At 41.2% G+C, this 25,432-nt stretch overlaps 1 protein-coding gene across 11 annotated transcripts in view; it reads left to right on the top strand.

The window, feature by feature from the left end:
* Positions 1–25,432, top strand: part of ptprt (protein tyrosine phosphatase receptor type T) — a 612,567-nt gene that overhangs the window by 517,845 nt on the left and 69,290 nt on the right. For all 11 annotated transcript variants that reach the window (XM_039734414.1, XM_039734417.1, XM_039734416.1 and 8 more), the window contains one exon: positions 6,279–6,466. In XM_039734414.1, coding sequence (XP_039590348.1) covers positions 6,279–6,466 — 188 coding nt within the window. The remainder of the gene's footprint in view (positions 1–6,278; positions 6,467–25,432) is intronic.

Raw genomic sequence — 25,432 nt, 5'->3', positions numbered from 1 at the left:
TTACTATATACTCTATAATGTTGTGGTGGAGGCATGTATTGTGCATTGTGTTTTTTTTAATTCTGTCTTCCCTGTTAAGTTTATGGATGTAACACCAAGAGAAATTCCTACCAACTATGTGGCCTGGCAATAAAGTTGGATAAACAGGTGTAAAAAATATATGGATCAGTTTTCCTCCGGATCTGTATTAATTTTCCCTTTATTTTAAGGGTCTAACATTTTTCTCTCCTAATGGTTTTTATTAAATATGCACAAAATCAGCAGAGAGATATGCCCAATGTGACCAGGCTGAAATTGGAACTGCTAATTCACTACCATGCACATCAATGTGCTCAAGACTATGTGGCATGTTGACTTTGTGATGTCTTCACAGTCACAGCGTCATATTACTGTATCTGGTAATATTTTGGTTTTCTATTTGGTGAAGGCATCTGCTCAACAAAAACAGACTAAGAGTTTGAAAAACTCCAATATAGAATTTCAAGTCTCACACATTAAATAAAGCAACTAGAAAATGTTAGGTTCAATTATATTACTCATTACTGCATTTGATACGGCAGATCATAATATTCTCCTTCATCGTCTTCACTATATAATTGGACTTTCTGGCATTGCTCTAGAGTGGTTCAAGTCCTGTCTTACAGATAGGACTAACTATGTGGCCCTGGGGGATGCTAAATCTCATACCCACACTGTCACCTGTGGGGTCCCACAAGGATCAGTTCTTGGGCCGACTCTTTTTAATATCTATATGCTATCCCTGGGTCACATCCATTTCATTGCTTTGCCAATGATATGCAGCTCTATGTGACACTGGATTCAACTTCTCTTGCACCTCCATCAACCCTATCCTCCTGTTTGGATGAGATGGAGGCCTGGATGTCCAAGACCTTCCTTAAGCTGAACAGCACTAAAACTGAAGCTCTTTTAATTGGCACCCCCCATCAACTTCATTCCTCAGTAAATTGTATTTCCTTTTCTGACCGTACCATTACCCTCTCCCCTTCTGTTACAAATCTGGGTGTCAAGTTAGACTCCCATTTGTCATTTGATAGACATGTCCATCACCTTTGTAAAATTGCATTCCTTCATCTCCGAAACATAGCCAAACTCCATCCCTACCTCTCCCTCTGTGATGCTGAAAAGCTGGTTCATGCCTTTGTTTCACCCAGGCTGGATTATTGTAATGCACCCCTCATCAGGATCCCCAAAAAGAGCCTTCAAAAGCTCCAACAAATTCAAAATAGTACTGCAAGAATCCTGATGAGGGTGCTGAAATATGAACACATTTCACTAATCCTTCGGTCACTTCATTGGCTCCCTATTCACCTCCATATTAAATACAAGCTGTTTGTTTATTCACCAGTGTATCCATGGAAATGCTCCATAATATCTGAAGGAACTCCTTATACTACAATCCACTGCAAGAAACTTCAGTATTGCAAATACCTACCGCCTTCACCCCCCTGTGACCAAACTTCATACAATGGGTGACCGAGTCTTTGCAGCCACTGCTCCACAGCTCTGGAATGCCCTACCAGAGAACCTGAGAACATGGCAGATTGTGGGCTGTTTTAAAAAATAGCTAAAGACTTTTCTATTTAGGAAAGCTTATTAACAAGAATGTTATAATTATTGTTGTTTTATCTCTGTTTTTACCTTGCCTTGCCTTTGTTTAAACTTTTATTTAGCACTTTGAGATTTACTGCTAATGTAAAGTGCCCTATAAATAAAATGCATTTTTATTATTATTAGTATTGCACTAGTGAGGCACAGGGAGCCGTGTTGTCCGTTTAGGTAGTGTTCATCACTGAATGTAGGTTAAGCGCTCACGCCAATATACAAATATAAGAGAGCAGCAGTAAAATACATACCCATATAGCATAAAGAGACGTGCATTTTCAAACCCATGTAATCCAATTCAGACTCAAAGTTTATTAGAGCCTATCATGGCAACAAAGCTCGAAAGTCAAGAAACATTCTGTGATGTAGAGCCAGTCCATCGCAGAACACACACCTGAACTTTTTCAAACTGGGGCCAATTTAACTTGTAACCAATTAAACAGACAGCCACATGTTTGGAGACATGGAAGGAAAACCTACATAGCTATGACATTCGGCAAACTCCACACAAGAGAACAACCAGATGTAAGATTCAATCCCAGGACTCTGAATCCATCAGGCAGCAAGGCTTGCTAATGATCCACACTGTACATATACGTATCTAGCTTAGTAAATATGTTTTCTTACAATGCAAGTGGTTCCTGAGTGCACGGTTCAGTGGAACACAATCCAAAAAGACTGGAGTTACTCCAGATCCTACCATCCTCACATAGTCGATCAGAGTCATACCCGTAAGCTAAATGTTTCCATCATTCTAATGTGCTGTAGCCCAGTGGTTCAAAAACTCAATCCTGGGGACCCACTGTGGCTGCAGGTTTTTGTTCCAATCAGATTCACAATTGGTTATAATAATCGATAACAACTGATCTCATTTAATTAGCAGGTCTTTTTAACTCTTCTCTTATTCTGCGTTCAGAAAATCACAACAGTAAGGCTTTTATATTTATAAGACACTCGGGGGGCAACCCCCCATTGTGGCCAGTCTGCCGCTCGCGTTGTGAAAAAGGGGGCAGAACGCACCCCAAGGAGACATGGTCGCTCCTCCAAAACCCCCTCTTAAACGGTGATTCAATGGGAAACAAATAGTTTTTTTTTTTACCTCCTCTTTGCTCGATCAACTGCTGCCATGCTGCATGATCTGCATCTCGTGCGGCACTTCGAACATTTAAAAGCCTGTGCAGCAGCTGTGCTACTCTTTGTCTTTTATTTCCGGCCCCGGGCATGGTTAAATCTCTTGGCACAAAGTCTTGTCTCGAAGGGACGTGAGTTCTTGATATTTTTTAGCTTATAATTTAAAAACTGAATAAGAATTTGAAAATCTAACAACATCACATTAAAGTTTGATAAATTCTAAAAAGAATGATACCAAACTGTAATATAAGGTGCTTTATTGGTGCCGACCCAACACAGACTGACACCAGAGGCATGGGTAAAATAAACAAAAAAGTTTTTTTTCTTCAGCCGTGGGATACATCTTCCCCGTGCCCCATTGGCCCTACACAGTCCCCAAAACAAAAACACCACACTCTTCTTTTCCTCCACTCCTCCCAGGGCAGCTTTGTTGTTGTTGTTGTTGTTGTTGTCCCGACTCTGGCGCCCTGAGTAATGGTGGTAATTAACCCAAATTAGACTGCACTTCCAGGTGTGGTCATGTTGCCGCCCACACGGGCTCAGGAAGTCTTGCAGCTCCCCTTGGCAGTTGCCACGGAGCCCAACCAGGATGAGCTCCGGTGTTCCATGCTACTGGCCCTGATGCAACCCAGGGGGGCTGCCGCCAAGTGTTCCGGGGGATGTAGAGTGCAGCCCATGGCTGCTCCCCCGGATCCAGTGTTGAAGGGGCATCCCGCCTAGGCATGGGTCCTGGCCATCCGCCACACAAACATATATACAGTGGACCCTTGACTTACGAACTCAATTCGTTCGCGAGGGCTGGTTATAACTCAAGTTGGTTGTAAGTCAAGACTATTTTTCCCATAAGAAATAATGGAAATACCCATAATGCGCTCCGAACCTCCCACAGCAACACTTACTTAACCTTTTCATAATAAAAAAGGGTTGTGTAATGTGCATAATTTACCAAAACATCAATAATTTTTCTAACGTACTAAGCAAAAAGTTATAAAAAGTGCGTAGCCTACCAGAAACAAAAATTTCATACTGTACTCACCATTTAATTTGACATCTTTGGGCTGCAGAAAGGGAGGAGGAGGAGAATAAAATGGAAGGTGGTTATTGTTTAGAAGGAGCCTCCTTATGCAAATCTTTTCTTTGTAAAATTGTCGAGATGGTGGATTTCGACATGCAGTACATATTAGCGAGATCGGTCACACGAACACCACTCTCATATTTCCACACAATTTCCTTCTTCGTTTCGATTGTGATCGCTGTTTCTCAAGTTAATAATGACAGTAGTCGAGCACTCAGTTCAAAGCTGGTCGTGTTGTGAACTGCTGTAATAATACACTCCAAAGCAAGCTGGTGCTGACTCAGCCTGATGATATCATGATATGCTGCGCCAGCCCGCTAGCTAACATCCCTTAACAATCGCTTTCTTTACCTTCGTTACCTTCTCTTCCTTGCTTAGCATTTATGCGTCTTGCTTGCCATGGTCTTAGTGAATTATATATATAGATAAATCACTGCACTGAACAAAATTACGTCCACAAACACATGTATCTGGGCTCCGACTGATGCTTACAAACGCTCTTGGCTGTCTGTTTACAATCGCACAAGCGGATACACGTGACCGCATTCAGGTCGTAACGCAAGATGTTCGTCGTAAATCAAAACAAAAATTTTGGTCGTAAATCAAGTTGTTTGCATGTCAGGCCGGTCGTATATCAAGGGTTGACTGTACGTAGGTTTTGAAATAAGCCTGATTTAAAGTGTGACAAAAAAATCACATAAAATCGTTGCACAAAATTGTTGCACTTTTAGGTTTAGGATTTTATATAGAGAGAGTAGATTTAAAACTTTTTATATTCATTTTCTAAAGCTATAAATGATTAACTCTCTTTTGTTGTTTTCTTATTATTTTCCCCTTTTCCTGTGTAGTTTGCTCCCTTCATTTAACCCTAATAGTGACACTTAATAACCAGCAGTGCTGACATTCAGGTTGATGAATGCTGCAACGACTTCAGTGTCAGACCCACTAATTAGTAAATAATCAATTAAATAACCAGAACACCTAGAAAAGCTGAATGAAAATTAAGTTGTAAATTATGTTAACGGCATATTCCCCATATAACTGCTTATTACATTTCAATAAAAATCTACCGAACTTAGTTTGTAATTTCTATATTGACTACAAAACAGATAAACTGGAAAATAACGACTCACTTAATTAGGCTAAAAGTCCAATGAAAAAAGGAAGTTGGTTGGAACAAAAACGTGCAGCCACAGTGGGTCTCCCGGACCGAGTTTGTGAACCACGTATCCAGTGGGGCCGGGACCTAAATAGAAGACAAACTTTACTATAGCATTTTACATGAATGGGTTAGGCGTCTTGTATCGTTGTGTATTCATTCTAGTGCACTGCTATTAATAAGTTACAACACAAGCTGTACTTTCAGGTCATATCTTCCAAAGCTGGCTCTTCTAAGTTTGTGTTTTTATAATGTATCATGTATTTAATAACATCTTGTTTCATGTTGTTTCTTTGCCTTTTGATGGGGTGCTATTTAGAATAAGCAATAAATGGCCGACACATCAGGCAGAGATTAAGGCCAATCAGGATTCATCTTTGTCATGTCCTTTATCTTTGGATTGTCATTGGGTTAATGACCACCAAAAAACATCAAAGGTGCTTCTTTGTGTCCCAAGATTTTTGCTGCCCTTCAGGCTGTAAAGTTCTTGCTTTCTGAAGATGTACTCTTGGTGTTCCACAACACTGTTTATTTTAATAATAATTTCTGTCTGGCAGTTCTGTTGAAATATGTTTGCAAGCTGTTGATTAACACTGAATTGTGGTCAGAGTCTCTGCCAGAGAGAAGATATGGCAGGTTCACTTCCCCATATTGTTGCAGTCTTGTTGATGAACTGCCTGCCAAACATGAGCAGAAGCAAGGCAGCCATCTGAGACTGAAGCCATAAGTCTGTGGCCAGATAGCAGGCACTGGGACTGAACTAATCAGCCATGTCGCTGCTGCTTGGCACTGTGCCACAGCCATCTAAATGACAAGCGTACCACCACCATCCAACATACAGCATGACTTTGTCCTAAGAAACTGTTAAAAGCCAATCATTTTAAATTACATGATGACCTACTAGCACTCCGAACATAAATTGTTCCTGCCATGTGCTTAGTACCCTACTGACTGAATTCAGGTTCACATTCGTTTGGGCCAAATAGCTCCCAGAAGACAATGCAGAAGGAATATGAAAACCTTGCTCGCAGGCGTCATTCACTGAGCCTGGTAAAGCTGTGATGTTTTTAGGGTCACCTTGTGAGAATATGGCAAACAGATTGAGCAAATTGAAAATGTCAGGATGGATTTTTATCTGAAAATTGAAGCTAATGATGCAACAAAAACTTCAGCAATCACTCTTTGTATTTTTTAATTTCCCTTTATTTGTGTATAGATAGAAGCTTTGAAACCCATCCATGAATGTCAGGTGAAAGGTATTCATTGCCTTGTTTTTCTTTTCCATTTCAGACGGCAGCCATGGTGAGATAAGCCAGCCCACCCTGACGATCCAAACCTACCCTTATGGAGGTTGTGAATCAATGGAGATGTCCTACCAGGCCGGGCAGTTTCAGCCTGCCATTCGAGTTGCTGATCTGCTACAGCACATCACTCAGATGAAATGTGGGCAAGGTTATGGATTCAAGGAGGAGTATGAGGTAGGATTTTCAAAGATGCTTTACAGAGTTTCCTGGATTGACTATTATACTTGTGAATCAGTACTTAACATATGTGATTGCAATACTCAAGTATTCTCACAAAGCAATTTATTTAGTCAAAAAGATGAAAAGATCTCCACATCGTTGCCCATCTAGTGTCAGGGTGAAGAAAGTGAATATAGGCCAGATAATAGTGGCAGCTTAGCAGAAACTGTGAAGGATTGAACTGGAAAGTTTTCAGTGACGTGATGGATCCTTTTGCATCCTTTTGCCCTTTGCAGAGTGAAAAACTGATACAATAAACGTTAACTATGGTGGGATTGTTCAGCTCATGTCTTTGAGTAGCTCTGGGAAATGAATTCTGAAGTGTTGTAGTAGCTGAGATTCTATTGGCAGTGGTCGGATACCCTATTCATGGATTTCATTGGAATAGCCCTGGGATTTGAACCATGGGGTGCCTCTACTAATACCATAAAGACCCTCAGCCTTACATTGTTAAATTGTGGGAGAGCTCCTTTACTGAATTATCTCAATTGGCCCTGGGATCTGAAGTGTTATACAAAACAATCAGCTGATGGAGGTAGTGGTAGGATAGATCTGCTCAGGGTTTCCCCTCAAGTGACTCGGAGTCTTCAAATCTGAGCTGCTCACAGCTTAGGACAGCAAGACTGGAGGATGAGCGGGTGTTTGATTCATTATAATAAATCTTATCTGCTCTGCTCATTTTAGCTGTCATTATGTGTTTAGTTTGTTTTGAACAGTGACAGAGCAGTATAAAAACTGCTTAAGGGACATGGACTGTGACCCTTCAGGTCATGCTAAATTCCATATTACTGAAACCAAGTGCATATTTAGCATAACTGCAACAAAAAAGACCTGCAGTCCTGCTACTCTCTTAAAGTAGTTATTGGCTTTACTTTCTCACTTCAGCTGCACGAGCCGCACTGGCGATGCTCTCTGCCCTCCTGTTAAAACTGGCAGTATTTCCCCTTTTGTTTGCTTCTGCGACTACATCAGCACCTCATGTCATGTGCGACATGTTCTCATCTCTTCTCGTACTCCATGGTTTCCCAAAGGCTCTGGCTGCAGTATTCATAATGTTTTATATGCTTCCTGACAGCTTGCAGTCCATCGCCAGCAGCTCTGTGTTCTGTTACTCACTTTCCAAGCAGTCATTTTGCAAGCACTGTTTGATGAAAACCTCTGAAATTTATTTCGAGGGTAAAGAGAGACACATCAATCTCTAATGGGAGGCACCAAGCATGTTTACCGAGTTGACTGTAAGAGTTTGCTGTAGGAGCCATCAGTTAGGTTCACTTCCTGTATAATGCAAAATTACCCCTTGTTTGCTCTTTTGGAATTTAAAATCAAGACTACTGTTTGTTTTGATGTTTATATAAATTTAAATTAATTTTTGACTTCTTCATATTGTATATGAAATGAGAGATGCTACCTACCTAAATGTTCCATTTGTGATTGGCTAATGATGTTCCAGGTCAAAGTCTCATATTTTTTGCTTATTTAAACATTCACTCTTTGACTGACTCACATTCTTATTCTCACCTAAATAAAGCTGTCAGCACAGGGAGGATTATGTTTTTTGATTTCTCCAATGCCTTTAATACAAATCTGGCTAACAGAGTTAAGGGGTAACCTCAGAGATATGTGGGCGGATGAGCCTGTAGTGTCCTGGATAATGGACTATCTGTCAGTTTGTGAGACTTGGGAACTGTAAGCAACACTGGAGTACCACAAGGAGCAGGCCGGTCTCCTTTTCTCTTCACTCTGTACTACTCAGACTATAAATCTACCACCAGGAAATGTCACTTAGCAGAAATTCTTAGATGATTCTGCATTTTCGGTGTGTATAGATGAGGGGTATGAGACACAGTACAGGAGTTAAGTGAAGAACTTTGCTTCTTGGAGAAAGAGTTTTCTGCACCTGAACATCAGCAAAACCAAGGGCAGGCAGTGTGGTATAGTGGTTAAGGTTTTGGACCTGAAATCTTGAGGTTGTGGGTTCCAATCCCACTACTGACACTGTGTGACCATGAGTGAGTCACTTGACCTGCCTATGCTCCAATTGGAAGACCAAACAAAAATGTCGCCAATTGTATCATAAATATTGTAAGTCATCTTAGATAAAAGCAGCAGCCAAATATGTAAATGTATTGGTTATGTAAATTAACTGGTTATTGACTGGCATTGCACCAAAGAACCTCTATGTCTTGTCACTAGTCAAGGAATGGATGCAGAGGTGGTGCACTCCTACAAGTAGCTTGCAGATTGCATACCACAGATGAACTATATAAGAGAGGGCAGAGCAGGATCTTCTTCCTTAAGAGACTATATTCCTTTAATATGGGAAGTGACATCCTTCACATCTTCTACAACTCAGTGACGGCCAGTGTGATTTTCTACACTGTGGTGAGTTGGGCTGGTAACATCACTTCAGCAGTGGCCCACCGAATCTAATTTAAAGGGAAGGCTCAGCTATGGGACACACTCTGGACTTCCCGGAGGTGGTAGTGGAAGAGAGAATTAAAACCAAGCAGAGTGCCATTATAAACAATGCTGCACATGTTCACTCTGATGCACTAACACTGAGGACTTTGCCTCACTGGGAATATAACTGCTGTCTACTGTAACAATAAGGAAACAAAAAAAGTTGAAAAAAGGTTTGGGGAAGGCACCTGAATATTGTTCCCTGGCTGCAAAAGTGTATGAGTTATACCACTGATGTGCATAGATTGGGGTTCAATACAGAACTGATGGTATGGAGATAAGATGGCGGCTTTAAAGACCAGAACAGGAAATGAGATAATCTATGGCAAAACCAGAAGGGTCCTCCTCCATAGGCTTGACCCGGATGTGACATCATTAAAATGGCCAGAACCAGAAGGGCCTTCATCCATAGTTTCAAGACCCGGAACCAGAAGTGACATCACTGGGGTCAGGCGGAATTTCCTGTGAACGGTCTGCAGGAAAGCGAGAAAAAGAGTTAGTGCACTCCGCCTCCCCCTGGTCTGGTGTGGAATTACTTTCGTTCAGACCTTTCAGCTGTCTCCCACGCGCACGTATGTGACAATATGTATCTAGCTATCTGTCTGGAAATGAAACATTAATATTTTAGAAATTAGATTAACAGGTCATCTTAACATGTTAGTTTAATTTTCACCTGGGTACTAGTAAAGTATCTATCTATCTATATGGTTCTATGTATCAATTCTTCTATTTATATATCTATCCATTCAGGGGAGAGAAAATCTAATAGCAACAACAACATTTATTTGTATAGCACATTTTCATACAAATAATGTAGCTCGAAAGTGCTTTACATGATGAAGAAAGAGACAAAAAGACAAAGTAAGAATTAAAATAAGAGAACACTAATTAACATAGGATAAAAGTAAGGTCCGATGGCCAGGAAGGACAGAAAATACAAAAAAACTCCAGACAGCTGGAGAAAAAATAAAATCAGCAGGGGTTCCAGGCCATAATAACAACCTGCCCCCTCTAGGCATTCTACCTAACACAAATGATCAGCCCTCATTGTATTCTGGGTTCTCATGTGGACTTCTGGTCTTTAATCCATCAATGTAGGGACATCACGGTGCTTTGATTAGGTGGTGGTGGTGCAGATCAGCACCGCAGAAAACTGGAAAAAGAACAGAAGAGAGAGTAGGGGTTAGTATGGATTTTAGAGCCACCATGAATAATAATGATAATTTATTGAATATGTAGAGCATCAGGATTAAGCTAAAATGAAGTTATGAGAAAGCCATGTTAAAGTAATGTGTTTTTAGCAGTTTTTTAAAGTGCTCCACCGTATTAGCGTGGTGAATTCCTATTGGCAGGCTATTCCAGATTTTAGGTGCATAACAGCAGAAGGCTGCCTCACCACTTCTTTTAAGTTTAGCTCTTGAATTTCTAAGTAGACACTCATTTGAAGATCTAAGGTTACGATTTGGAATGTAAGGTGTAAGACATTCCGAAATATAAGATGGAGCGAGATTATTTAAGGCTTTGTAAACCATAAGCAGTATTTTAAAGTCAATTCTGAATGACACAGGTAACCAGTGTAGTGACATCAAAACTGGAGAGATGTGCTCGGATTTTCTTTTCCTAGTTAGGATTCTAGCAGCTGCATTCTGCACTCGTTGCAAGTGATTTATGTCTTTTTTGGGTAGTCCTGAGAGGAGTGCGTTACAGTAATCTAGCCGACTGAAAACAAAAGTGTGAACTAATTTCTCAGCATCTTTCAGTGATATAAGAGGTCTAACTTTTGCTATGTTTCTTAAGTGAAAAAATGCTGTCCTAGTGATCTGATTAATATGCGATTTAAAATTCAGGTCACAGTCAATAGTTACCCCTAAATTCTTTACCTCCGTCTTGACTTTTAATCCTAATGCATCAAGTTTGTTTCTAATAACCTCATTATATCCATTATTGCCAATCACTAAATTTTCAGTTTTCTCTTTATTTAGCTTGAGAAAATTACTATTCATCCATTCAGAAACACAAGTAAGACATTGTGTTAGTGAATCAACAGAGTCGGGATCATCAGGTGCTATTGATAAGTACAGCTGCGTGTCATCAGCATAGCTGTGGTAGCTCACGTTGTGCCCTGAGATAATCTTTTCTAACGGAAGCATGTATTGTAGATCGAAAGGAGCTGCGGACGCAGGATAGAGCCTTGTGGAGCACCATATAGAATATCATGTGTCTTTGAGATTTGATTACCACAACTAACAAAGAATTTTCTACCTGCCAGGTAGGATTCAAACCAATTTAAGACACTGCTAGAGAGGCCCACCCATTGACTAAGGCGATTTCTAAGAATATTGTGATCAATGGTATCAAATGCGGCACTCAGATCTAAGAGGATGAGAACAGATAAATGGCCTCTGTCTGCATTTACCCACAAGTCATTTATTACTGTTAACGAGTGCAGTTTCTGTGCTGTGATTTGTTCTGAAACCCGACTGAAACTTTTCAAGAATAACATGTTTATTGAGGTGGTCATTTAGCTGCATAATGGCTGCCTTCTCTAGAATTTTACTTAAGAAAGGCAGGTTAGAAATAGGTCTATAATTTTCTAAAGCAGAGGAGTCGAGATTATTTTTCTTGAGTAGGGGTTTAACTAAAGCAGTCTTAAACCAGTCTGGGAAGACCCCCATATCTAATGATGAGTTTACTATGTCAAGAATATTATCAATTAGCACGCCTGATACTAGTTTGAAAAAAACTTGTTGGTATTGGGTCAAGGCCGCAGGTGGAGGGTCTCAGTTGAGTTTTATATATATCAGGTAAATCTATCCTGGTGAAAGAATTTAATTTGTTTATAACGGAGTATTGGGGCTTAAGAGGATCAGTGTTGAGGAGATATACTATATTATTTCTAATATCATTACTTTTTTGATTGAAAAATACAAAAATAGCCTCACAAGTTTCACTGGAAGTATTCTGGAGGCATTCCATTGAGTTACCTGTGTTTAGCAGATGATCAATCGTAGAAAATAAGACTCTGGGATTACTAGCATAGTTATTTATAGTTCTAGAGAAACAGCAGCGCCTCTCAAGATGGACTGTGTTATCGTATTCTGTTATTTTAACCTTCAATATCTCATAGTGGATAGTTAGTTTAGTTTTTCTCCATTTACGCTCAGCTCTCCGGCATTTTCTCTTTAAATCAGACACTGTTTGGGTCTTCCATGGTATAACAATGCTAGAAGATTTTTTAACTGACATTTCAGGTGCGACTATGCCAGCAGCAGCTCTCGCTTTGGTAGTAAAATTTTCCACCTTACTATTTGCATTATCCTCACTATTGTAGTTAGCACTATAAATGAACTGGTTGCTTAGAATGTTTGTAAATTTTGAAGATGCTGATGATTTAAAGAAGCGTTTTTTAAAAATATGCTTCTCGTGAATGTTTTCTATCATTATTTCTATATTAAATAGTAAAAGAAAATGGTCTGATAGGCCAATATCAATTGTCTGCTTTACATCAACTTTTAGTCCTTTGGTAATTACTAAGTCTAATGTATGACCTGCTTTATATGTAGGCTGACTAATGTGCTGTCTCAAATCAAAAGAGTCCAGGAAGTTCATAAATTCTTTTACTTTCGGGTCACACTGATTATCGATATGAAAGTTAAAGTCACCAACTACTAGGAGTGTGTCATAGTTCGTAATTATAATTGACACCAAGTCTGAGAACTCCTCAAAGAAAGACGCGTTGCATTTAGGAGGTCTATACACGAATAATACTAGAAACTGAGAAACTCAATGAATAACAACGGCTAGATACTCAAAGGACTTGAATTTACCAAAACTGACATCTTTACACTTTAACCGGCTCGAATAAATGTTTGCTAAACCACCGCCTTTCTTTCCTTGGCGGGCCACACGAGCAAAACTGTAATTCGGTTGCGCAGATTTGATTAAAACAGCCGCACCTTCTGAGCTAAGCCACGTTTCACTTAGTGCAATAAAATCAATTTTCCTGTCACTAATAAGATCATTAATGGAAAACGTCTTGTTGGTTAATGCTCTAACATTTAATAAAGCCATATTTAATGTTTCGGAAGAGCAGAACTGAATTTTATGTGCGTTATGGGTATTCGAGATAGAAATTAAGTTTTTTCTATTAGCGCCGCTCTGTGCGTATTTTTTATTTAATCTATAATCTGTTTTTATAGATTTAATACATTGTTCATCTAAAGGTGTAATTGTAATTAAATTATTCGTATTTATGCCGCACTGCCTAGATTTTTTACATGCATTGAGGTTAGTTATTAGAGTAGTAATGCAGTGCACTTTTGTGGAAGCTTTTGTTAAAGAATTATCATGTCCTAGCATAATTATGGAAAGGGTTATGAGTTGAAATAGCAAGTCAAGAGAGACGAATTACCTTAGCGTTGTTTTCGGAGAGGAGCTGGGCGCCGAATTTTTTTGGATGTAGATCATCCCGCTTGAAGAAACGCAGCCTCTCCCAGAAGAGGTCCCAGTTATCTATGAACCCGATGTTTGATTCTCGCAGAATCAAATGACCTAAGAAAACAGCCCACGTTCTAACCCAATCAGATTTCGAACGCATAATGAGCCACTCAAAGGGCAACTGTCATGAACCAATTGGAGACAGAACATGCAGGAAGCCAATAACACAGGACTCCTTCTAAGCCAAACAGATGTACAGTAGAACTTATAATAGACCATTAAGAGGGCATGTGTTTGAAACTGCAACATCTGATCAGCCAATCAAACGAGCAAGCTTTTATTTAGTTTAGCATAGTTTAGTTGCTGCTTTACTGTCTGTCCCAAAAAGAACTTGTTTTCTTTTCACACTCACCCTTAGTAAAGCAAACATATATAATACTTAAAATAATTCCAGAACGGGCAGCATGGTGGCACAGTGGGTAGTGTTGCTGCCTCGCATTTAGAAAACCCTGCGTGGAGTTTGCATGTTCTCCATGTGTCTGTGTGGGTTTCCTCTGGGTACTCTGGTTTCCTCCCACAGTCCAAAGCCATGCAGGTTAGGTGTATTGGCGATTTTAAATTGTCCCTAGTGTGTGCTTGGTGTGTGGGTGTGTGTGCGCCCTGCAGTGGGATGGCACCCTGCCCGGGGTTTGTTTCCTGCCTTGTGCCCTGTGCTGGCTGGGATTGGCTCCAGCAATCCCCCGTGACCTTGTAGTTAGGATATAGCAGGTTGGATAATAGGGGGATGGATAATTCCAGAACTTACATTTATTAGCAGAAAAATGCTGTACTAAACCATTTATGTTGTAATTAGTAAAATGTACATTATTCCGAGGTTCTTCAGCACTGAATTTGATATTAATGTCATGCAAGTTTACCTGTGACAGGTAAGGAGTTCAAAAGTTTCCAGCCAAACATTCTCATTATTATCTAGAAATGAGGAGAAATCACTCACCATTAGTTAAGCCAGTTCGCAATGACTGGTAGAGCAACTCAGACAGGCAGTGCTAGACAAGCGTTATATCTGGGATAGTTCACTGGACAACCTAACCACATTCAGAATCACTGCAGTAACAACAGGCAGGAGTAACATCTTAGCCTTCCATACATATCTTATCCAATCCAGCAAGACTTTTTCATCTACGCCAAAAAACTCAAAGAAATGCCCAACTTTCTCAGTATTTCTCTTTCTGTCAATCTCCCTATGTCTGTAATGAACCCCATCCAGACTGGATGGGTCGTAATCTCCCAGTTACATCAAAGCATGTTAAAGTTTGCTGTCTCCATAACCATAAGCTAATCAAGGATGTTATAACCAAAAGATGAGATGGCTAAAGAGCATATGCTTTATAATTAGTGAAAAAACTAGACCTAATATAAGAACCAAGAAAACAATGACCAACACTGAAGACGCAATCTGTGAGATGTCACCATCCTAAACTGGTACTGTCTTGTTTTATTTGTTATTTTATGAGCCAAGCAGAGATACAACTTATTTTGAAACATTAAACCAACTTTAAGCCTAACCAGTAAGATATAAAACTTCACATGAGACATTCAGGTCGCACATATGAGTGTGAATGAACAGTCTTATCTGCAACAACTTTACCTCTAAATGGTACATGAGATATTGTTTGTTGTTTTTGTTATTTGTGTCCATGAATAGACCAGGAGACATTAACCCCGCTTCCCAATAACTGCTTAAAGTTATGCTTTATCCTCTTTTAGTTCAGGTTGTGTTCCTGTAGGAAGATCTGCTGTTATCAACATACCTTGCTTCTGGATGAGTTTGACTTAGAAGAAATTTAATTATTGTTATTTGAACACAACAGATCAGTGATGTACATTTGAGCTTAGTGTTTCCAAAGTATTCCATTCTTATAAAGGATACAAGAAATCTGTAACTGGGAATGGACCTGTTACAAGATCAGATTTTGGCCAAAGAGCAGCTCCTTCTGTTCCTCCTGCACTTGAAGCTCTCACTTCACATAGTGTTTGTAATAAGAATTCCAAAAGTCATGAATTTCCTATACATGGTAACTACATAAACAGATAATGTTTATGTTTAGTTATTATTTATGTAAGCAAAACATGCCAAAAGTCTGTATCGTGCTTTTGTATTTTTTCCCATGTTTGTGTGGACATTCCTCCAGCCTCCCAAAGACATACATGTTGGGTTCATTGGAGTTTCTGATGTGTGCCATATGTGGGACTCGAATCCTGCCATGTAATAGTTTATTCCTTGTCCCTGATGCTCATTTGGTGGACTCTGTTACTTTGTGACCCTGGATTGAATGGGACAAGTAAAGATAACAGCTGAATATTTTTACCCATCTTATATATAAACGTCTATGTGTGGAAGTTTGTGTGTCTGTCTGTCCTGGAAGTAAGAGGTGGAGTCAGGGTAAGGGCTCCACCTCCGAGGAGACAGAAAGTCGCTTAGCCGCAAATACACAAGTGAGGTGAGCACATCAGCAAAATGGTATTCCTTTTACTTTTCCTCCGGACACTAATACACAAGCGATGCGAACACGTTGGCAAAATGAAACCTTCTAGGAGAGCGATGCGCTTCTCCCTCTCTCTCTCCTTATCTCTCTCGCTCGCGCACGTCTCTCCCTCTCTCTTTCCTTATCTCTCTCGCTCGCACACGTCTCTCTCTCTCTTCTCTTGAGGGAAATTGTCTCCTATTCTTTGTCTGAGTCTGCGTGCCTCACTCATATAGTAAACAGGCGTAGGAGCTAAAACTGTTTACTACAGCATTGTGAGTGTGTGTGTGTGCACGCGCGCGCGCATGTGTGTGCTGTGAAGTACAAGTCCCCGTCTTGCGCCCCAAAACACGAAGCTGAGTCTCAGTACTTTAACAACACCAGCTTTATTCAGCTTGAAACAGCAACAGCACTGTTATTTATTGTAGCGGGATCTTTATAATGTTCCTTATATCACCCATCGACGACAGGCGCTTACAGCATGTCTGCGATCTTTTTGGATGCGCTTATACGGCGAACTGCTACAGCGCTGGGAGACTGTGATTGCTTTGGGACACTCTTCTGGTGTTGTTCCGTTGGGTGGAATCCCACAAGAGTTTAGAAACTCACTCACGCCAGCTATGATTCTTTTTAAAGGTAATGTGCAGGTTAATTTGTTTTATGTAGTTTTACTTTATATTTTGTATTAATCATTTTTATATGAATAGTTTTGGGTTGTGGAACGAATCATCTGAGTTTCCATTATTTCTTATGGGGAAATTCACTTTGATATACGAGTGCTTTGGACTGCGAGCACATTTCCGGAACGAATTATGCTCGCAAACCAAGGTTCCACTGTATATTTTTTACCTCTTCTTTGCTCAGTCAGCTGCTGGCTTGCAGTGTGATCTGCATGCACTTTTGTCATATCACCTATATCCATATAGTCGATCTCTTTTCGCTTTTACCTTTTCATCAATATTGCATTGAACTTCGATTCCGTGTTTGGAATTACATCGCATCAATGCAACGTATAACTGCCCATGAGTGAATATCGTTTCTTTCTCTCTACAAGAAATGTGTCTGACAATAGCATTTACACAAATGAGACATGATTTCTCTTTCGGGATTTCACTTTCACGGGATTTTCACCCCATTGTGTATACTGTATACCGTGGACTTTAAGGAACTCATGCCATTTGGTGTAAGGAGCATGTAAACTGTGCCCAGCGAGTAACAGCATCCACTCAGTATTGTCATAGTTAACAATCTTTGGGGGGTTCCCCTTGCCACCCTTTAACTTTCATAACTTTCATAAAATACTCCCCTCAGATGATGGTGCCCTAAACAGCCGTTTACATCGCTTAATGAATTGTCCTGTTCTGCAGAGTAGTTATGCATTTTCTGAATGGTTAGTACATTGGCTAATGAAGCAGTCAGTCAACAGCACTAATTGAAGATAGTAGGCCTGCATATACTCACATGGGCAATCAGAGGCCGAGCTCTCGTGGTCACGGTCACCCCGAGAGTCAGTGGTCAACCTGTCATTTCCAACTTTATTGATATTGCACTTTAGATGCCTGAACAATAAATCATATAATAAAACCACACCTAAAATCTTTAAGGTTTTAAATAGTTAATACTTCTTTGGAATGTGGAGTTTTATTATTTACCAAATATAGGCTATAGATGAAGAAATTCTGACATTGACCCAAATTTCAGCACAGCCAACATTTTAAAAAGATCCTTCAGTATGTTTTTCACAATTTGCTTCACCAGTTACAGACAAAGCCTTCTGATTGCAGTTGTTTCTGGAAGCTATCTTCACATTGAAGGTTTTTATGTGGTCAAAATGAAATGCATCCCAGTTTCATGGTGAAGCTCAAACCAAAATAGACAAAGGAAAGAAAGGAAAAGGCAAGGAAAAAGTCTTATATCAAGGCCTTTCTTCAAATTAGAGGGCACGTAATGAGCTCTTCATTATTGAGAGCCTTCAGAAGAAAATGCAGCTTGCTTTGATGAAGCCTAGGTTGGATGAAAGCACCTCTTGTTTCTTTTGATTTAAATGATAATTTATTTCATACAAAGAGTAATGCTGGGTAATTACTGGTATGCTATCTGTCATCTGGAAAGGTTCTGGTGCACTAATACTGTGGCACATGTCACTAACGAGTCAGCAGCCTAGCCTTTTATATAGAAAAGGTTTAGACTAAGCATGCAGCTAAGAATGTGACAGAATGAGCTCCTCAAGCAGCATAAGATTAAACCGTCTCTGGGAAAGAGGGACATAAAATGGACACATTTTGGGAAAGAGGGACATAAAATGTGGTTCTGCTGCAAGATCAAGGTTTAGCATGATGTATATAATGACGAATATCTATCTATCTATCTATCTATCTATCTATCTATCTATCTATCTATCTATCTATCTATCTATCTGTCTATCTATTATATAGTGCCATTCTATCTATCTATCTATCTATCTATCTATCTATCTATCTATCTATCTATCTATCTATCTATCTATCTATCTATCTATTGTGGTGAACAGGCTGGACACAGACAGGTAGACATGATTATATGCACCACAACACGTTTATTTTACAACTATTTACAATAGTGAACACACACAACCCAGTGCCAGAGCACCAATCACCCTCAAAAGTCCAAGCCCTCAACAATGCCTTACTCTTCAGGCCGCCTCCTTGCCTCTCCTCCCGAGCTCTGTCCTCTTCCACCCGACTCCAGCGCTGAATGAAGGGAGGTGGCTCCTTTTTTAATTCCCCGGATGTGCTCCAGGTGGTTCCCGGCAATCTTCCACCACCATGCCTTCATGAGGCGGAAGTGCTGGCTGTATCCCCGGAAGCACTCCAGGTGGCCTGTCTCCTCTTCCCCCCAGCACTTCCAGGTGTGGCGGAAGTGCTGAGGTCCAGGGCTCCAAAGGCATCAGGGCGCCTCCTGGCGGTGACCATGGGCCCCTACAGGGTTGAGCTTCAAAACTCTCTACCCCTGGTCCCCAAAGCAACCAGGGCAGTCGCCCCCTCGTGGTCTGGAGCAGACGCAAGCCCTCCTCCGGTCCTCCTGGGCATCCTGGCTGGGTACCACCCCCAGCCTTATGCCACAGTACCCCACCACAAGCTGAGACCCCTAGGGGCCAGCAGCCCATCCTGCGAGGGCAGGTCTTCCATGGCGGGAAGCCGACATATTCCACTCCAGGGCCCGGTCCTGCAAAATATAAATCAGAACAAGGGGCGGAGACATTGCCCTGATGTCGCCATTCGGCATCTCCTCGTTCTGTACGTGGGCAGCGCTCCCCCCTCTGACCGGCGCCCCGGCGTTTACCACCTCGGCCCCCCTTTTGAGACATCTGTGTCCCCCCTTGTTTGGACATCGGACAGGACCGCACGCGCCCCCATCACCTCAGCCAGTTGTGGGGTTTCCCTCTGCCTCCGCAGAGGGCGGCCCTTCTCTGGACATGAGCACCCAGCATCACATTCCTTCCTATCAGAGGAACCGGCATTCTCCCTTCAATTCCTTTCTTTACTCTGGGACGCCATGTCGGTCTGAGTCTCCTTATGAGATAAAAAGAGACTCCATCCTGTCAGCGTCCCTGTAGAACGACGCAAGGCCGCCACGGGCTTGGGGTGTAAGGCGCTAGGACCCGGGGCACTCATCCGCCCCCATCCTGCCAGCCCTCTACATCTTTCCCCCCTCACCACGTGCTCAGCACCCGCCGCCGCGTCCACTTTTGGAGATCCCCCTACTTGGTTCCGATCATGTGTTTCACAGGCCTTTTCGATGGGACCTCCTGTATGCTTTATGGGGTCGGTTCTACTCACCTTCCCCGATGTACTACTCCGGCCAAAGGATCCAGCGTCACACCGTTCTGCCGCAGCACACAGCGTCTGTAATGACGCGACCGTCTTCCCCTTTAGCTTCTGCAACTCTGCACGGAGAGCACTCAGCACCTGCAATAATGGCCCTGCGAACTGAAGGCACTCCTCCAGTTTGTGCAGGACCACAGGCAAGGACAGAAAGTCCGCCGACGGCGGGCTTACCTGTTTGTCAGCAACACACGTCAGCTGCTTCCTGTGGGCCTTTCCCTCTAGCCCCATCGGGTCTCTCCCCGGCACGTGATGGACATTCCATCGTCCCGCCTCCATCCAGTCTTCGGTGGACACGCAAGACACACCGAGTAACCCCGTGCCTGTCACGGCGAGGGACTTTCATCTTGTGTCTCTCCCTCCCGGTGCGGTGGCGTGCCTCCTAGCAGCCTTGCAGCTGCCGCGATCCCTCAAGCTGCAGCGTCTCCTCCTTCGCAGCCTCTCCTGCTGCTGCCGTGCTGGGAAAGCCCCGCAGCATGGTATGCGTCTGCCAAAAACGCAGATCTGGGCAGCCCCTGCCTACAACAGAAAAGGTAAGACCGACCCCGGAGGGCCAAACATCGCTGGGCAGGGCACTTACCTACCGGGTCCCACCTGTCCAAGGCTCCTGCCCCAGCATGGCCTTCCTAGACGCGATGCCATCCTGGCCGTCCTCAGCCACAGTGCTTCCATAGGAGCCCGCTGTCCTCCTTCTGCACCAAGAGGAAACGGCCCCTTTGTGGACCGGTGGTGGTCCCTTGAGTGAATCGCTCCCGCGGGGTTGTGCATGTGCTGCTCTCGCGGCATGTCTGGGCTGACTCGCTGCGCAGGACTGCCCACAAAACTAATTAACCTGGGTCCCTGCCTTGTAGCAGGCAGATAGTCTCATCTGGGATGCCATTGTGGTGAACAGGCCGGACACAGACAACATAGTCATTTAAAATGTAAATGAGAACACATGGCTTCTTTTAGGTGCTAAGTTAAGTGGTAAGCTAACTGGTAAGCCCTAACAAGGATGTCCTTTAGAAGTTACTGTACACACATCAGGCAATGAGGATAAATAAACCTTTAAAACAACTCATCATATAACTGACACTATTTAAGCAGACTCTAATATGATTGGATATGTGAAGGGATACTAGGCACAATGCAAACATTCCCTATCAAGAATTTAACAGAATGCTGCCAGTGGCATAGTGGCAAGCCCTCAGGATTATAAATCATAAAATTGCTGGTCTGTCCTCTATTTTACCTTATTGTTCGTTCATTCTGCTTGCACTTCTGTCCTAAATAACACCTATATCTATGTACTGTATTGGCAGCATGAAGTGCCTGGGAAGGTGTCTGCTACGATGTATACTTGTTAAGAGTGTTGAATCACCAATGCCTGCTAAGGAGCAACACTGTTAGTAACTCCAGACTTAAAGCAAGTTAGAAAATGTACACTGCAAAAATGAAATCTAAGTAAGTGAAAAATATGTATATCAGAACATTAAACCGTAAGAATTATTGAATTATTGGTATTTTTGGTTTTTTTCGCTTACTTTAAGAAATGTCACAAATTTTGCTTACCCGATTGGCGTAAGCAAAATTTATTTGACAAGATTTCTTAAAGTAAGCTAAACAATCATACATAAAAACTTTATGATTGGTCAATCATTCTTACAATAAGGAAAACAAGATTTAATGTAATGATATAAATACTTTTCACTTGCAGAGATTTCATTTTTTGCAGTGTCATATAACAGCTGCCTGCATTCTGGGAGTTCTTTTAATTGTTAAGAAATATGGAGCATTTTGAATTTACTTTCTTACTTTATGAAGTAAACAGATTAGACATTTTTGTTTAAGAAAATTTTGTAACAATGAACAATATGTAGATATAACAGTTGTCACAAAAATGACATGAAGTCATCAAGAAGGTTTTGGCCAGACACCTGTATATTGTTCCTTGGCTGCAAAAATGGTTTAAATTGATCAGAGATGTTCACAAATATGAGTCCAAAACAGAACTAAATGCATTTTGATGCATGCATCAAAAATGGTGGCTTTATCAGCCAAGCACGGAAGTGACATCATCAGTGGCGCCGTGAACGGAAGTGACATCATTGGTGGCACCTGTACAGGAAGTGATATTTTCAGTGGCACTGTGAATGGAAGTGACGTCATCAGTGGCACCTGCACAGGAAGTGACATCTTCAGTGGCGCTGTGAACGGAAGTGATGTCATCAGTAGCGCCAGTACCGGAAGTGACATCATCAGTGGCGCAGGTACCCTGCAGGATTTCCCGTGGTTGGTCTGCAAGGGATTGAGAGAGACAGTCAATGCACCTCGCCGCCCCCGTGGTCTGGTGTATAATTACTATCATTCAGGCCCTTTAGCTGTCTCCTAATCGCACATGTGTGACACAGTGAACATTTATGGAACCATGAGGTGAATAAGCTACAACAGCGGCAAACCACGTGGGGTTACACTCCTGTCAGCCAAGAACAGAAACCGGAGGCAGAGCCTGGTCCAATGAATCTCCATTTCTGCTGGGGAACACAGATGGTATGATCTGAATTTGGCACTAATAGCATGAATCTATGCACCCAACCTGCCTTGTGCCAATGGTCCAAGCTGGTGGTGATGGTGTAATAATGTGCAGAATGTTTTCTTGGCAGCCTTTGGGCCTATTAATACCAATTAATCACTGCTTGAATGCCACAGACTATTTGAACATTGTTACTGACCATGTGAATCACTCAATAACCACAATTTCCCCATCTTCTAATGACTACTTTCAGTATGATAATGTACCATCAAAAAAGATCCCAAACTGGTTTCATGAACATGACAAAAGAATTTAGTGTTCTTTAGTGGCCTTCCCAGTCAGCAGATCTAAATCCAGTAGAACACCTTTGGGATTTGATGGAATGGACGACTCACAGCATTAAGGTGCAGTTAACAGATCTGTAGAAGTTGTGTGTTGCAATCAAGTCAACATGGACCAGAATCTCAAATGAACGTGTCCAACATCTTGTGGAATACATGGCACAAAGAACTGAGGCTCTCTTTAGAGCAAAACGAGGCTCCACTAATTACTGCAATTGTGGCCCAAAGAATTTGCACAGTGAGTGTATATTACAGCACATAAACGACATGTATGCTAACAGCATTTTACAGTAACTTTTATGTGAACTTAAAAGCAGCCCAGGCAGGTTTGTAGTGACTGAAAAAGCTTTCATAGATATCACATTCCAACTCTAGTGGTGCAAAAATGGCATTTTTTTTATTTATTGTTGTGAATGGTTTATGGCTAATTGCAGTTAACAATTGTTAAATGTTTTTCTACCTGTTTGGACAGTTGAACTCTGTATTGTATTTCTCAAGCTAAAAATTATGGCAACAGTAGACAGTAATGCATAGCAGATCACTGTGATGCTTTACAAATAAATGATAATATTAGAGATGTAATGAATCGTTATAATGCAGTCATAAGGTTGGTTTAGTGTTGGTTGGGAGCATGTGCTGATTTTACTGTGTGTTGCCGTACCCACCATACGATGAATCACCTGGACTGGAATCCGAGTGCAGCCGTGCAACAGGTGACACCTCAGCACCATAATATACTGCAAATACTAAGCACATTTATTCACAGTATGCGTTACAGCTTTGTTGTGGTGTGTAAAATCTGCAGATTTTTGTCTATATTTTCATTATATTTTGCTCAAGACAACACTGGATGAACTTAAGTACAGGACACATCAAAGCCTATCCTCTTCCCGAATTGTACCTCACTTTTAAAACAGCTGTTCAAACAAAAAGAGGAAGACATGGCAATGCTGCAGTCTATCAATTACTTTATAACCTGAGAAAGGATAGGCATCTGAGACAGCAAGTTGCTAAGTGGGTTTACAGCCTTGGAAAGGAAGACATGCTAGTAGGTACTAAGCAACATTAAAAACTTTATTGCTTGGAAATTAATTTTTCATATCGATAGCCAGTCAATCAGGTGTATGTAGCAATCACATCTTGCAAAACTGCCCAGTAGAATTTTATCATAAATATGCCTCATCTGAAGAGCAATATCAGAAGACAACTGAGTGATGTCAGAAGAGAGCAGAGCAACATCAGAAAAGGACGTTGGCAATGTATAGCCGTTTCCATCTGATTGTCAGAAAAGCATCTACGAGTACTAGATCACAAACCGCCTGTGACATTCATCTTTGACATCTTGACATTTTCATAAGCTTATTCTAATTCTAATTCTTTGCTCTATTTAGTATTATTATTCATGTAATAAATACCACACTGCTTTTAACTTTCTATGCTTCATCTTCATGTCTAGAGTGATTGAAGTAATAAGGTAGACTTCTTTGAGCACCTGGTGCAACCAGAAGTTTGCCATACACTTTGTGCTGCAAGGTTTATTAAGGCTGAGGGTGAGAACTCCACCCAATAGTAGGGTACAGTACGTAAAGTAAGACATTCTTGGTTGATAAATGGCCTATAGCCTAGGATATTTAAATATATTTCTAGAGACTGAAGTAATATTTAGGTCTGAGATATATTTTAAAACATTGTATGTTGTTCGTGCTGACAATAAGTAAGTCTCTTGAAGTGCTATGAGAGTGGCAAGTTGTATTATTCCTAAGGCACTTGTATGGTTTACAATGCTAGAGGTTGACCAGCTGTGTTTGTGTCATTCATAGGGCACTGTTGAGTTTCTCTGTGTCTGCGTATATCGTTATGTATGCTTGTGTTAAGGTGCGACAGTAGACCAACCCAGTAACAAACCTAATGAATAAACATACCCCTAGGTAAAGGGTAAGTAGAGGGAAATATCATGATAACACAGGCTTACAGATCCTATTTTCTTTTCCACGTACATTCTGTGATTTTTTTTTTTTTTTGCTTTCCTTTGTTGCCTTTCTTTACTTTTATGGTTACAAAGCTTATTTACCAGACCTAATGTGACTGTTGACAGAAGGTGATGCAAGTTGGCATTGCAGAGGTTCTTTCAAGCTGAAGCCGCAGCTGTACAGGCACCATTAGTCAGGACACACTAATGGCATTTTGCTATCTTGTATTGAGGATCTCTTTAGCCAACAGGAGTGGCTATTGTATCTGCAAAAGATGGAAATGTACAAAACATTCAAAATAAAACAAATTCTCCCACGCTAAATCTGAAACAGTCTACCAATCCATAATTGAAGTCACAAAATATTTCTCTGTTTTAAGATAGACAACTTCAGAAATTTGTCACAGCTTTTCAATTTTTGTTTTTGAAATTTGTATACAGCGTGTTCTATTCAATATGCATAAACAAAATTGAATTTTCCTTAAAGGATATGTGTGCCAAAATTTCAACAAGGATGGTCTACTGGAAGCCAAGTTGTTTCAGACAGACAGACATGAACATGGCTGCAGATGCTTTTTTGCATCAGCTAATAAAATGTAAAATGTCTAAATGGCAGTCATCAGACAGCCTTGAGGTGGAGAGGAAGTAACCCTCAGGTATTGAAAGCTGGACCAGCGCTTAACTAAGCATCTGCATGCCATATGGACTGAATGTGCAATAGGAGGTAAATGCACAGCTGACTCGGGATGATTCCTTTCCCAAACAGAATAAGATCCCACAGGTTATAAGGTTTCAGTATTCACTGAGGTTTCTT

This window comes from Polypterus senegalus, chromosome 14 (genome assembly GCF_016835505.1).
Source record: "Polypterus senegalus isolate Bchr_013 chromosome 14, ASM1683550v1, whole genome shotgun sequence".
Taxonomy (NCBI): domain Eukaryota; kingdom Metazoa; phylum Chordata; class Cladistia; order Polypteriformes; family Polypteridae; genus Polypterus; species Polypterus senegalus.
Note: the sequence above shows the minus strand (reverse complement) of the source record. Positions and strands in the feature narration are given on the sequence as shown.